At 44.1% G+C, this 15582-nt stretch overlaps 1 protein-coding gene across 1 annotated transcript; it reads right to left on the bottom strand.

Moving 5' to 3' along the window:
- Nucleotides 1-2326: 2326 nt before the first annotated feature.
- FTH1 (ferritin heavy chain 1) lies at nucleotides 2327-7518 on the bottom strand. Its single transcript, XM_033156754.1, has 4 exons — nucleotides 7249-7518; nucleotides 4746-4892; nucleotides 3221-3346; nucleotides 2327-2656 (listed from the first exon to the last, which is right to left on the bottom strand). The coding sequence occupies exons 1-4, from the start codon at nucleotides 7357-7359 to the stop codon at nucleotides 2492-2494; spliced, it is 549 nt and encodes a 182-aa protein (XP_033012645.1). The 5' UTR covers nucleotides 7360-7518; the 3' UTR covers nucleotides 2327-2491.
- Nucleotides 7519-15582: the final 8064 nt, after the last annotated feature.

The raw sequence follows: 15582 nt of genomic DNA, 5'->3' as shown, positions 1-15582 counted from the left end.
TTCAGCGGGGCAGGAAGAGAATAACTTACAATTTTGGGTGTCAGCATTTGCAGAATCTCATGCTCACTAAACTGGAATCCTTGAAAAGCACCTAAAGTTCTCAGGGTATCAAATGAGAACCACCTCCACTTTTTATTTTCTGCTACTGCTCTTCCGTTTTGGCCTAGTGCACCACAAAGCACAGGAAACCCATTGGGGGGCCATTATTGAAAGTTCCAAGGAAGAAATCCCTTCATTGGATCTAATCCATTGGTTTTGGCATCCGTCTGTCTCGGTAGACAATAGGAGAGTGCGCCTTCGAGGGTGAAGTCAAACGGTTGGAGTTGCAACACCTGCTGTGGTTGTAGAGACTGATAAGGGAAGGGACATGTTTTGTTGCAGCTGGGGCAGATGAAGGCTTCTGGTTTTGTTACTTGCAGGTGCACCATGGTGTTTCTTTCTGCACTTCTCCCAGCAGTCATTCATCCTCTTGTAGATACACAATCTAATCCACAGATACGGAAACTGTGGTTTTCCAAATTAAGAGTCTCATGTTGTGCCAACTGCTCCTATGAGCCACAGCCAAGATGGCCAATGGTCAGACATCACTGCAGCCCAACATCTGTAGAGCCCCAGGTTCCTCATCTCTGACTTAATCTGTTCTTTGAGGAAGATTAACCTTTTTCCAGTTTACAGGAGGGATTAAGATGGGTCAGAAACATACCAACTGTAAAAGCAGTTATTAGTAAAGCATCAGGCCAACTTCAAAAGGGTGTAATTTCTTTCAATTAAAGGTGGAGAGGCTTCAGGCATGCTTTAGGTATAAGCAAAGCTGCCTACATTCCACACAAGGAAAGATTTCAACATAACCTGACATCAGCTGTCATTACAGGAAAGAGGAAAAAACCAAGTTTCTAAACCTTTGGATAGGAACCTCTCCCAAAAATTGTACTGAGGACACAAGATTAAGACAGAAAATCCCAAGCAGGGTTCTGTCATGGACATGAATCAAGTTCCTCAAACTTTCCCCATAACTAGCACAAATCCAATGGTTGTTAACCGTTTCCCTCCAGATACTGCTGAGTTACACCCTCATCATTCCTAACCTTTGACCTGAATCTAGAATTTAACAACTCAGAGCTGCCCCTCAAAGGTATGGAGTGCATGAAACAAATGGGAAAATTACTCTGGAATGAACCAGTTTCAAAGGTTCATTGCGGAAAGGTACATTTCATGGCAGCTATCAATCCTTTACCCAGAACTGCTCCGAAGAGAAAGTTAAGATCCAGACTAATTCATTAGCTATGACATGATTTCAGAGGATGTTAGGACAGTGGCTAGAACATATCTTGCGTATCTCTATATAGTTTATCGGAGTGCCTTAAACAGTTTATAGATCCTTTTAAAGCCTGAGTTCACATCCTTCACTGAACTTACTGGAAATAGAATGGGCTTGAAAATGGCCGACAGCAGCAGCACACATCTAATGGGAGTTGTGGCAATTTTGTACCCGAGACATTTATATATGTATGCATATGCATATTTGAGGGGTAAGGCCCAGAAACACCATACCAACAGTATCCGCAGTGGGGTCTTATCCCACCCTTCCTTAGCATTCCCAACCATATTCATTATAAGGTGGCAGAGTAGCATTTCATGTAGTGATTAACTTGCCAAGCCTCACTGAAGAATCATTTTTTAGAAAATAATTTACCCAGACATGTTGTCGCCAGGTTCATAGTTCAACACTCCTCCATGAATTAAAAAAAAAAAGAATACATCCCACTTGTTAAAACTAACACTGCCCCCTTATGAAAACGTAGCTCATTTCCACAATGGTGTGACTTTAAAAGATTTAAGCTGCATGTATAATTTAATGTTTCTGATGCAGAGGTCCTATTTAAGTGCTTTTATATGGAAGACATGGGATGAGAGTCCAGTAGAGAGAACAGAATGTTCAAGAAGTCTGAAAACATGCACAGCATGTCTACTCAAAAGTACCACTGAGTTAAATGGAGCATACTCTTCTCATGATATTCCTGCATCCCAGGGGGCTGGGCTAGATGACCCTTGGGGTTTTCAAACTTTACAATTTTATGAGAGCATATAGGATTGCAGGGTTGTACAAGTCCCAGTGTGGGCAAAGGAGCAATTTTTAGAAGTTTAAGCCCCTCCGCCTCACTTAAAAGTGGGATAAATGTGAAGGCCTTGTGGTGGAGCTTGGGGGCAAGAACTGAGTGGTATTCCTAACAAGGAAGGTATAAAAGATGTATTAAATTTGGAAGAAACCCTGCTCTCACTACTTTGCTAACACTTGACCTATATACGTACTATAGGACAACTGAAATTTAGTGGAACCAAATCACTTTTATTGGGCATTTGAGTTACAACACAAAAAGAACAATAGATGGTTTTATACAGTTATGGACAATAGTATGGATAAACAAAAAAAACCAAACATGCACAGCTGAGTAAGAAGGTAAGAGTCCCTGCTGAAGCATTCACAGGAGGTTTAGTTTTCACTGTCACTTTCTCCCAGGGTGTGCTTGTCAAAGAGATACTCTGCCATTCCAGATTTTGGTGCCCCCATCTTGCGCAAGTTGGTCACATGGTCACCCAGTTCTTTGATGGATTTGACTTGCTCATCCAAGTAGTGGGTCTCAATGAAGTCACATAACTGGAAAATAAAACAATGCATTAGGCAGCTCAAGAATTAGAGCATGTTCTACTACTTGATCCAGGCAGGGATGTACTCCATGCTAAAAATGAAAAATCTATCAATGAAGACCACATTTTGTTGCATGTATAGACTACGCAGATTTTGCAATCTGTCCTGCAGTTTTTGCTAGCTACTAAAGAAGTAAGGACTCTGAAGCCCCACCCCAGTCTCTAAAACAAAAAATATATATATTTGAAAGCTTCTCACTTCTGCAATCTTATTATGCAGTGTAAAAATATATCTGGAAATGTGTGGGCAGGCATAAAGGCTAGAAACGGTCTCTTTAAATAAAAATGGCAAAAAATATCATGGTGTCGGGTTCTCTACCCACATGAACACATTCTGTAGTCCCACAGCTTCTCTGAACACACAGTTCCACCTACCAGCGTGGAATTCCAATTCAGCCCAGTTCTTTTACTGGTGCAAATTTCATTTACTTCTTGCTTTTCTTCAATCGCAGCAAGTATTTGAGCATATCATTTACACAGACAAACATGCTATTTCCATTAATTTCCAACTTACATGGGGGTCATTTTTGTCAGTTGCCAGCTTGTGCAGTTCCAAAAGTGACTGGTTCACATTCTTTTCCAAGTGCAAAGCACACTCCATTGCTGTCAATCCACTCTCCCAGTCATCACGATCTGGTTTCTAATAAAAGCAAAGGAAACCACTCTCAAAGCTGAACCACTGGAATAGCAAGGATTATTAGTACAACATACACCTAACAGAATAACTGGCAGGTATTTACAGGACAAATTTAGGGCCCTTTATCTTTGAATGCACGTTAGATTAAATACTTCATTACAGGGCATGTTCCAACACAAAATGTGTCTATTGCAATGTCCTCCAGCTCCTGAAACTAACTGGCTGCTCCTAAACCTGCTCCAGGCACTGCCAGATTCCATCTACCTCTCCTCTCATCCCTAATGGGAAGGAAAGAGCAACAAAAACTACAGCAGCTAGCTAAGCACGCCCATAAACACCGAAATTATCTGAAAGAGCCAAGTGCTGATTTAAACTGCTCTTAATCACACTTCAAGTTTCTTGTGATCAGATTTTCCCCTTATTTCCCCTGCCCCGTCAATATTTTTTTCCTTTGACACAAGTCACTTGTTTTATCACTGAATACTGAAGTTATATGGAACACCACATATTTATCTGCAGATTAGAGCTGTTCCCTGTTTATTACATAATCACCAGAAGATTGATGTTGCCGTTTCCATGGCAACTAAATTCTCAAGCTGCATTTTCACTGCAGAACGAAGGGTATGTTCCATTTTGCACACATTAGCCAAGCACTGGTAACTCAAGACACCTCAAGCCACTTTAAGCTTGAAGGAACTCTTTCCTGGTCAGCTTGGCCAACAAGACCACCTGCAAGTTGCAAAGGACTGTAGGAAATTCTAGGTAGCTAACACTTCATAGTGTACAGGCTAGACCTGATGGGACCCACTTTTGGTCTGTGTGAACTGACCCTAACTTTCCTTTTTCATGCAGGTGTGGTAAAGCTGTATTTCAGAAAAGCTTGCCCTACAGTTAGAATTTAGCAGAGAAGGCACCACAATAACCCCCCCCCATGGCACCTTGCCAAACAGTCTGAAAACCACTACTTCAAAGCAAGACATGATCAGCAACTACACATAGTGCTGCAGTTTACCTACTGCTGGACTGTACCACTTCAGATTGGTCATGGGGAGGGAATCCAGTTTTGAATCGCCCTCATAACTCCATGCATAATTAAAATGTGAATGCTGGTGAGGGTGTTCTAGTTTCAAATTACCCCCAAGTAGTTTTGTACAGGCAGCAAGGAATTTGTTTCCCCTCCCTCCCTTCCACTCTGGTGTACAGGTGTAATCTAGCAATGCTACATCCTATGAGGTCCTTTATTCATGAACAACTGATCTTAAGCAGATTTAGCTTCTGTAACTTCTAGACTAGCTGATACATTCAGTCTTTGGAAAGTATATTTCAGCTCTTTTCATAATTTTAATCTGGATCCCAGTCCAGGAAGCAACAGCGCTGTATTTACCACACTTTCACAACTCACTTTGATGTCCTGCAAGAAGATGCGGCCGCCTCTCTGGTTCTGCAATTTCATAAGTTTCTCTGCATGCTCACGCTCCTCGTGGGACTGGTGAAGGAAGTACTTGGCAAAGTTCTTCAGGGCCACATCATCACGGTCAAAATAGTAGGACTGAAAATAAAGTTCAGATTCATTAATAAAGAATCAGGGAACCATGTATTGCAACCATCAATGTTCATATCACTTGACATATGCAGGCAGGAACTTGCTGCTACTGGTTGGCAAATTTATTTTCCTACATGGCAGTTCTTGAAACTACTGATCAACAAATCTGCCAAACCTGGCCACATTAAAGGTTTCCATTATTACTTGTTTCTGGTATACCACACATAGGCTCAAGGGTCTAGAAGCACCGGAGCTCCAGCCTCAGTCAAACCACAACAAACTAAAGTGACCTCAATGTGGAAAATCTAGTTGACTTTATTATTTAGCAGTAATGGTGGAAACCTGGCCCTTAACAGCACAATGGTGCTTGCTGAACACTTAAAATGATTAATTTGTGGTGGTCTAGGAGTAGGAAAATAACTATCAAAGTGACAAATATGGATAAGGCTAGTTAGGAAATTAATCACGACACTCCAAAGCAGGATCAGAAACCGGTGGCTTCTTTGAGACCATGTTGTCTCAAGAATCCAGACCACGTTGTCTCAGGTTTTGACAGTCCAAGTCCAATCCCTCTAATACACTTGTGAAACATAGTCCACGTGAATAAATCAGTTTTAACAGGACTGTGGAAGCTCCAACAGCAACTTTATAGGTTCTAAATTGCTCAATTGTGTAATTTGGTTGTTTAAAGCACTACTATTTATTTGCTTACAAGCTAGTTGTATGTTCTGTTCTACTTTCCAAATAACAATGATAAAAGCTCTAGGGTTGAAGGAGTCATCCTACTCCTTTAGCGGAGTTTGTAATATGGCAGCCTGCTTTAATTAATGCAAATTGAACCATTAATGCATGCTGAAATAGGCAGGCCAATCTGTTATTTGCTTATTAGATGCTGCCAGACAAATAATAAAGCTTGTTTTACTATACCAAGCAATGAGCAGTAGATTGCTCACTCGTGGTTCACTTATCAAAGTTCTCAGCACATTACAGTACATTCTAGCACTCAAAACAGTGGGCAACAAGTGAAAGGCAAACATTTCAATGTTTACCGCAAGGAAGCTTTTCAAGCTAGGGTCAGAGAAATGGCTTGTAACTACACCTACACCCCAAACGACATACTGTTTGAAGCTTCATTGAAGATTCTTAGCGTTAACATGCCCACCAGTCCCATCCGCCCTCCTCCTCCTGGCAAGTTTAAGATAGCCATCTTGACAGAGTCCTACTGTTCTCCACGTTCACATAGGCTAGTACAAACATTACAGTGGCAGCCTGTTTATACCAAACGTGTATTTGGAAAGACTGGTTAAAGATTAACTTTTAAAGTGCAACCCCCTTTTATTCAGAGGCAAGCATACAACCAACTGCTTATTTGTGAGTCCACCCTATGTTGCCTCCTAGCAGGCCTCTGTCAAAAGGTGCCCCCCAATGCTGCTTTCTGCCCTCCTCACCGGTCCCGGCAGTGCAGTGCCCAATTTTTTGCCAAACCCCAGTGGGCCCGGCCTGCCCCCCCCCAGGCAGTGGCGCAGAAGCTGCATTGACCTTTAAGCCGAGCACGGAGCATCACGGGAGGCCCCGCCGGGCGCGAGGCAGGGCGCACCGCGATGCGCTTCTCGCTCCCGCCGCAGGTGCGCGCAGCAAAACTGCCGCTCAGCAGGAACGGAGAACCAAGAAAACCGCTACAGCGCAGCGGGAGCGGATCAAACCTCCCGTGTCTCAGCACTGGATTTCCAGCAGCGGTCAAACAAGCAGCATAGAAATGCAAGCTTCAATAATCTTTTTTATGGCGGTTCTTCCGACTCCCGAGTCGATTCACGCTCGGAACGCGTTACGCAAGAGGCTGGCAACCTGGCGGGCTGCTCCAGGGAAGGGGGGGAAAAAAGGAACGGAGCGCCTTGCGGCTCCACGGGAAAAAAACAAACCACCAGATTTATTACGACATTAAGTTGCGAAGTAGCCCGCGGCTGGGAAAAAAAAAACATGTTGTGCCTTTTAAGGCGTCACAAGACGTTGCCGTTTTATGCTCCAACGGGCAGAGGCCAACTCCAAGCCTCTTTGCACCGTCTCCAGAAGGGCAGAGGAGCGGCTCGAAGGGCGCCGCGATCTCCTAGGGAAAGGAAACCGCGCTCGATTGTTTACAGCGAGAAATGCCGAAGCACGCAGGCCTCGCTCGCTCTCCAAGGACAAGCCAATGCACGGCTAGTAAACAGAGACGGAGGAGGCGGCGCCTCCGGGGAGGGGGGGGAGCTCCCGCCGCCGTCGCTTCCATTTCCTTTGCCCCCGCCTTCAGCAAGGCACCATTCCCTGCTCCAATTCCGGGATATCCCCCGCCGCCTAACCAACCCCTGCCAAGGTCGGAGCTCACCATGCTGAGGTACACGTAGGAGGCGTAGAGCTCCAGGTTGATCTGCCGGTTGATGGCGGCTTCGCAGTCCTGGTGGTAGTTCTGGCGCACCTGGGAAGGAGACGAAGCCATGGCAGCGCGGCTGTAGGTGGTGCAGCTGGGTCGGGCAGGCGGAGGCGCAGAGGTCGGGTGGGCCCGAGCAGGGGTGGGTTCCGTCCAATCACTGTTGAAGCAGGAACCTCCTCGGCTGGGTCTCGCGGAACGTTCTAAAGCCCTGCGCCTTACGTAGCTGCTGTATATACCCGGACCCCGAGGCTGCGTCACAATCCGAGGCGGGAAAAGCCACGCCCACCGGCCGCGCGAGGAGGGAGGCGGAGGGAAGGAAAGAGAGCAGCTCTCAGATCTCGCGCCTGAAGAGTAAGCGTGACGCAGCAGTTTCTCCGGCGGCGAAGGGGGCAGGCGGCGGGAGTAAGAAGAGAGCTCCAGCCCCAGGGAGAAATCGCTGAGTCGTGGTGTTATTCGAAATTCAAATAAAGTTGCATGCTGAAATATGGGAATGAAAGACCCGAAGGCAGTGGTACCCTATAGAGAAGGAAGCCAGTTAATGCATAACCCAAAACAGTTATGCAGCTTCATTGTGTACAGGGTGTACGTAAGCGCGGGCACATATACTTCTGAGATTGTAACATCCATAGGAGCCAATTTCTAGGGGGCCCACCCCCCAACAACAATCTTGAGGGGACCAGGCCCCCTCCCAAAGTTCATCATTCAATATTTTATTCCAAGTTGGTATCCCCAGTAACATCAAGTGATGAACTGTCTGCTACCCAGAGACTGGAAAAATACACAAAAACTTCATCTCTTCTGAGAGAAGAATCATTGTGATGTAGTGCAATGGTTCTAAAAGTGGGTTGCACTTGCAAGCCTGTGTTGGCAGTGCAAAGATAATCTCCAGCCTTATCTGGGTGGTGGGCATCTTACCAGCTTGAAAGCAGAGTACCCAACCAACTAGCTGTTGAATCAGTGGTGTTCTTTCAATGCAGGGGTAGGTAGAGAGGCAACTGCCTTTTTGCACTTAATTTTTCTTTTAACTACCGTATTTATTTAAACTGTTTTTAATTCCACTCTTCAGAAGAAGAGTGGGAGAAGGGGGGAAAGGAAACTCAAGACACCAGTTCTTAAAGTTACAGTTCTTTTAACAGGTCAATTATAACAGGTCTGGTATCCTGAAGGAATGGCCATTGCTAGGTGACCCATGAGGGAGAAGACTAGCCAAAGGTAGCTGGTCTCCCAGCAGAGTGGCTGAAATAGTGTATCTGAAGAAGTGTGCATGCACACGAAAGCTCATACCAAGAACAAACGTAGTTGGTCTCTAAGGTGCTACTGGAAGGAATTTTGTTTTGAAATAGCCCTGTAGCCTTTTCTTTCTCACTACTGTAACCTGATGGAACAGGCAAGGCTAGGATGCTGTTCAGGGACAGCCCAGAGACAACTGGTCTCTCAGAGCAGTTGATGGCCAGGTTGCAGCTTCCAGAGAGAGAAAACACTTGTTCTTCTGTTTTAATGTGCGTTCACAGTTCCTGTAAATGTAGCACCTTTTACAGCAGTGCTTTTTAGGGGTTCCTCAACAACAATAATAAAAAGAGTTGGAAAAAACCTGCTTTATAGCACTGTATACATTGCACACATACTTCACCCCTTGACAGGAGAAAATATAGCTGTGTACATACACAGTGCTCATTGTACATAAAATAGGCGTCAAGCCAAAATCAATAAGGGTCTTCTGTGAGGTCTGGTGATGTGTTCTGCCAAATGATTTTTTTAACAAACAAACTTCCAAGTATACATTTTCTTGAATGCGCCAGGAAACGCCTTTTCACAATGATGCACTATATAACTGTACTTCTTCTTTTTTTATCACCACGTCATCCTCAACATCCTTCACATTTTCAGAATTTCAGAACACTGGCAGAATTGTGAAATTTAGTTCCCAAGTGAGAAAGTCCTGAATCCGCCTCAGTAGCGTACTAGTTGGAGGGGAAGCTGCAGAATCAGGTATGAATTCAGAGACGATTCGGAGAGTAGAAAAACACTGTGCAGTAATTATAAAACAGATGCCCTGGGGGGCTGTGGATTCCCTTTAGACTCCTGCAATACCAGGGAGCGTTGTCAAAGGCTTATTGTTTCAGCCCATAAGTTGTAGACTGAAAGCTGGAAAGAAGCAGCAGACTTCAAACTGGTACGAATTAAAAAGGTTTATTCTTGTCAAAGAGAGTAACAGGATAACTAAAGGATTTCAATAGCAGCTTGGTCAGGGTGATGGGATTTGATATTACAACAAGGGAAGCAACTCGCAACATGCTGAGTACAAATTATGATTATTATTAAAATTTGTATACCACCATCTGAATATCACAGGGCAGTTAAATACTGATTGATTGGTTAGAAACGTTGCGGTATCTAACATGTTTCAAGCTACAGCTCTTCTTTGGGGGGCAATGATTAGCATGCACTTTCAACATGCAACACTATTATGTATATTTGGTTTATAGCTGCTGGTTTTATTTGTATGTTGATAAATTTTATATTTGTGTTTAACACTTGATTCTAAATCAATTATTTTACATTGTAAACTGCTCAGAGGTTTTTGTTAATTAAGTGATATATAAAAATAGTCACATAATATATCCCAGGAGATCCCTCCATCCTCAAAGATAGCCCATCAAAAGAAGAAGAAAGTAGAACCAATAGGCAACCAAGCTAAGAGAGCCAGGAAGAGAGGGGAGATAGTGGAAGGAACTTTATTGGACAGTGTTGGCAGTGGGTTAAGAGACAAAACAACAACAACAACAATGGAGAGGTTAGGTAAAGGAGGCAGAGACCTCAAAGAAAAGCAAATAAGAGACAAAACCCCTCATGGGCTTCCATTCCATCAGTTTGCACGAAGGGCTCCTCACATATGGGGAGGAGCAGCTACAGGCATTGCAAATGGGACAAGCTAGTCTGTGCAGCCGCATGGTCCTCTTATGCCTTTTGAACATGTGACACACAGACTAGTCCCACATGGGACCCCCTTCTACAACAGCTCTACTGGCTAGCTGTTTCCAGGCTCAATTCAAGGTGCTGGTTATGACCTATAAAGCCCTACACAGCTTAGGTCCAAGCTATTTGAAAGTCTTATTCCCTCATACGGAGCTCCCCTACGTTTGAGATCTTCAGGGAAGGCCCTTCTATTGATCTCGCCACCCTCACAGGATCACTTGTGGACAGAGCCTTCTCGGTGGCTGCCGCCAGATTTTGGAACTCCCTCCCTAGAGAAGCTAGACAAACAACAACAACAACAACAACTTTAAAGCCATGCCCCCTTGCTGTAGTATCTGCCATCCATACAATTCACTAGTACATCACTTTGTCTTCCCTCCTGACATGTGGTAGTTCTACACGTTTGGTACACTTATAGGATCTCTCCTTATATGCACCAAAATGCACAGCTGGCAAGGGATACAGTCAGGGCATCTGTCAGCAGCAGATGGCCCTGCTTACCTGGTGACACCCTGCTCTCCTGCTCAACATGTGGGGGAAGGGTGTTTGTAAGAATTCTTCTAAAAGGAGAGGCCAATAGCTGGCAGGAAGGGATAAGAAAGCAAAGGAGCCTTGGATGCTAAGGGGCTGAGGTAAGAGATGCCGGAGTAATTGTTCAAATTAGCCAGCCATACGTTTGTCCGCAGTTCTCACAGAATACTTTGATCCAGCGGAGCACTTTATGGATCTGACCTTACAGTGTGTTTTGAGAAGAAGCTTTTAGGCAGAGTAACTTTTTTTTAGTTTGTTTAGCTGTTTGTTTTGAATCTGACATGTCACCCGGACAGGAAATGAGTGTAAAAGTTCCATTGGGCAACTACTGGGGCTATCACTTGTAGAAACCCAATTACGTCAGGCAAACTCTGCAATGCCCTGTAAAGGAACTTTGTGCAACAATGAGGAAAAACAAATTACAGAAATATCACCTTGGGGTGAGTCTACAAAGTACTTAAGGGATTAGGAGAGCATAACCTGGGTTTTCAAAACGCCTTTAAGAAAGCCAAATCACAGTAAAATGCTATGTCATGTTAAAGCCAATCAGAGTATTAAATATTAAGAAAGCAGAGCTACACAATACAGAATTAAAACCGCAGTGGGAAGTGCCACAAAACCCCACTGGAAGATGAACCAAGTAGCGTTGGTCAATTACTCATCTTACATGACTCACAGGGGTGCTGGTAATAATTCGTACATTTCCTTGCACCAGTCCCTTTGACATAGGTCAGAATTAGGAAAGGTAATGCCTGCCACAGCCCTGTACTGTGAATGAGAAGCTATTGCTGCTATTCCATAAACCCTAGTACATAAGCTGCTATATACAGTGGTCAAGGTACTGTACTGCTGAGAAATATTGTGCCACTTGTTGGGAGTGTTTATAATGTCCAAAACCTGCATTGATTTGCTGATCCGTTTTTTGTTCTGCAGGCCACAGATGCAGCTGGAAATGCTGACACTCTTGCATTCTGGCTCTTATTTGCCAGAATGCAAGAGCCTTGCTGGATCAGGTCAAAGGCCCATCTAGTCCAGGATGCTGTTCTCACAGCAGCCAGCTCGAGCCATTGCCTCCTTTTGTTCTTCTTCCACCAGTTCCCTTAGCCTCCTGGGCTGGCTGCAGGCAGGGAGATTGGAAAGCAGTCACTTTGGTGCTGATTTGCTGCCTCAAAAGCATTTCAACGTATATAGGCACCACCTCACAAGGACCAGACCACCCTACACAACAGAGAGAACATTGTTGAGGGTTCAGTCCCAAGACGAGAAGCAGATGTCCCTCAGGCACTGAGCCGAGGTGTCAGGGGAAAAAATTCCAGAAGCTAAACACAAGAACTGGGCAAATGAGGGGAAAAGATATCTCTGCTGAAATGCCATTATGGGGACTTTCCACTCCCTATAACCCCTTCAGCCCCTTTCCAGCTACTGTGCAAACACAACTGGTAAACAATGAGGCTGACTGGTAGGTTTGATTGCTGTGGAAACCTAGCCCTGCCCTTTGCTGCAAGTAAGTGAGAGAGAGCTGCTTGTTTTTAAACAGGGGCCGAACTAGGCAGTGTCATTAAAAATGTCTCTGCCCTTCCTGTGTAATTTATTTTGATTTTTAAATGTAAGCTGCAGCAGGGCTGGGGAATTGTCCAGATTGCAGAAGGCAGAAGTAGGGAGCTTTTCCCCTCCCTTGCTGAAGTCCTTTGAAGCTATTTGCATAGGGGGGGGGGAAACCCTTGGCGCCAGAACCAGGGGCATTTAACCTCAGGTCTAGTTAAATATCAACAGTTCCAAAAGACAAGCAGAGACAATAAAAACAGCTGGGAGTCCTCCTCCAACTCAATCGTTTCCTAATCCCCATCCATGCCCCTTCTCCTGCCTCCAATCCCTCATGTGTGCCGTCAGTCCCTATTTTGTACTACAACCATGCCCAAAAGCTGAGCTCACAGTGGCCATTCCACATTTCTGCTCATTCAGGAACCCACACTTACGCACTTCATGTGATGAGGGGAAAGCCAGCATGTTGCAACTTGGGCATGTGGGGTTTTTGTTTTTTTTAAAGAAGTTAAACAAATGGGAATGAAACAGCTGTAGAATATGCAAGGGGGTGGGGGGAACCAGCAGCAGCTGAGCAGAAAAAGCCCCCACATATCAGGAGAAAAGAGAAACACACTCTTCCCAAACCACCCAAGGCAGAGTCTAGATAGCTTTGTCACACCAAAGAGCCCAATTTGGTTAACAGAGCTCAAATCTATGAACACTAAAAAAGACTGGGTCTCACATGCAAAAAAGTAACAGAGTTCTGTCCCTTTATTTTGGAATAAGCTGTCATGCAGGAATCGCCAACAGATGTTGCTGAGCTACGGCTCTCAACCGTGTGGACAATGCTCATGGATAAGGAGAGTTGTAAGTTCAGCAACATCTGGAGAGCAGGAGCCATTTTTTGTTTTGCCTTGGCTAATGTTTATGGGAAGATTGCCAGCAGTCCTCTTTGGGAAGGGGTGAGGCAAAGTGAGGGAGAGAAAAGGGACTTCATCACTCCTCACTGAAATGTAAAGTTGTGTGCTAAATCCAAGTTAATTTTTGGTGTACAGACTGAAGACTACTAATCTCAGATTTCTAGTAAGGAATTAAAGGACATTTCTTTAGTAGCTGCTTATTGATTGATAAGGGCCAAGACTACAGGACATTCTAGCGTGACCTATTTATTCAGTTTGCTCTAGGTTTGACATACTTTACGCTAAAACATTTTAGTACTCCTCTGGTGGTAGGGCTCTTGCGCTGGATTATCTCATCATAACACTTAACTCTGTCAGAACTCTATTCTCAGAGTCTACTGATGAATTTTGTTTCATCATTTTGAAAACATCGTTCCACATAATATACGGTACCCAATACCACAGACAATGGCCAGAAGGCCCTTGGAACTGGACGTCAGTGTCCTGGCTGAACAATGGGGATGGAGATGCTCCTTCAGGTATACAGGGCCGAGGCTTGAACAAGCTTTCAAGTCCCCTAGCTTGGAACACTTTGCTAGATGATACACAAAAGCAGGGGTGGGAGATGTCAGTCAATCAGCTGAGAGACTTGGGTGCCTTGTCCTTAAAGCCCTTACATATTGTAAAGTCCCCTAACCTTTTGGAGTCAGGGGGCAATTTGGAAATCTAATAAACTGTCGAGGGCACAAGATACCCATTTTGCAGAAGAAAAACTGGTGATGTTCAGAACACCTATGTAGCAGACAAAACACCTACACATCCAAAGCAAGTAAGAGACAAAAGAGAGACAACCCCCCAACAAACATGTAACCTCCCCAAAGCAAAACAAACACGACGTTGTTCATAAATAACTGGGAGGATTGAAGACTCCAGTTATAGAGGGTTCAACAGAGTGGAACTATAGCATGGAACTTCAAACTACACAGTTTGATCATATTACACCAATTTTGCATCAGCCACTTTAGTTACTCATTCCCAGGCTCAAGTGAAAGGACTGGTACTGGCCTCTAAAGCCCTGAATGGTGTGGGACCAGGTTAGCTGAAGGACTGCCAACACCAGGGATGGGGAACCTCCATTCACAGCACAATGCAAGCCCCAAGGATCAACTAATACAGTACTTGGGTTTGAGTATTTTGCACATAGAGCTATACAAGCCCCACAAATCAGCTGATGGTCAGAGATCCCCCTCAAAAAAGTTTTTTTAAAAAAAAATTAGATTTATTTGCTCTTCATTGTATGGTTTCAGGGTGGGTAACAGCAGTACATTCATGCAAACAAGTAAAACAATTTATATAAAATTATAAAAACCAAATAAAACGATTTCAAGCAAAAGCAATAAACTTCAGAAAAATGTCAAGGTACCTAGGAATAGAGCTAGAAAGCCACTACTTTCTATCTTTCACCAAAAATCATTATTCCACTCTTATATTCCAAATAAATGTGTAGTTGTACTAGCTTTCATAGGATACAGTAGGGAATTCAAATCTGACTTATTGCACACTTGGCCAGTTTGTAATGAGAGCTTCTGGGTAGTTGCACTAGGCCCCTTAGGGACTGACTGTTCCATCTGTGTGCATCTTCATATGCATTTCTGAACATGTCAGCATATATTACAAACTTTAGCTAGGTATCAAATTGTTTTTTATCAGGCGATATTAGTCATTCATCATATTATGGAGCCGACAGACATAATTAACATCTTGTCAAGGCCCTCTTAGGCTGGCAGGCATTCATGCTGCAGCACTTCCTCAAGTCATGTGCACAGAAGCAATACTAACCCTCTGTAATTATCACTAGGAGACAGAATCACAGAGGAGCCCAGCTTGGGAGAACAAGAGCTGCAAATTCAGTTATCACAGTTTAGCAAGTGGTTGTTGATGGAAAGAGCTACATCCCACTCTTCAGAAACTCATTTGTGTGACCGGCAGATCCTTCATGCCTGGGTTGGTGCAAGGCACACATACACACACCAGTCTAGGGGGTAAATGGTAGAATTTCTTTGGAAATGCAAAGGTTGGCAAAAGGACACTCAGTGCTCAGGAAGCAGTGCTCCTGTAGAGAATTGCTGTGCACATCCTTTCAAAGCAGCTCTAGGAAAAGGAGCAAAGCACCTCCAATCCTGTGCCATTACCAATGACTTCCAAAAGAAACTGTATTTCAATTGCATTACAACTGAGCACTTGTTATTCACCCAAAATTGTGTAAGTAGTAGAGAATAAGGAAACACATTCCATCAACAGCCTTGACTCAACACCTTCAGTCTTAATGCAGATTAAGCACAAATTACACGTGAGCCTC

The sequence above is a fragment of the Lacerta agilis genome, chromosome 1, assembly GCF_009819535.1.
Source record: "Lacerta agilis isolate rLacAgi1 chromosome 1, rLacAgi1.pri, whole genome shotgun sequence".
NCBI lineage: Eukaryota > Metazoa > Chordata > Lepidosauria > Squamata > Lacertidae > Lacerta > Lacerta agilis.
Note: the sequence above shows the minus strand (reverse complement) of the source record. Positions and strands in the feature narration are given on the sequence as shown.

Coding starts and splice junctions, on each gene's coding strand:
- FTH1 (XM_033156754.1), bottom strand. CDS start 7,359: ATGGCTTCGTCTCCTTCCCAGGTGCGCCAGAACTACCACCAGGACTGC. Junction 4,893..7,248: donor CCTACGTGTACCTCAGCATG/GTGAGCTCCGAC, acceptor CTTTATTTTCAG/TCCTACTATTTTGACCGTGA. Junction 2,657..3,220: donor CTGACAAAAATGACCCCCAT/GTAAGTTGGAAA, acceptor TTTATTTTCCAG/TTATGTGACTTCATTGAGAC.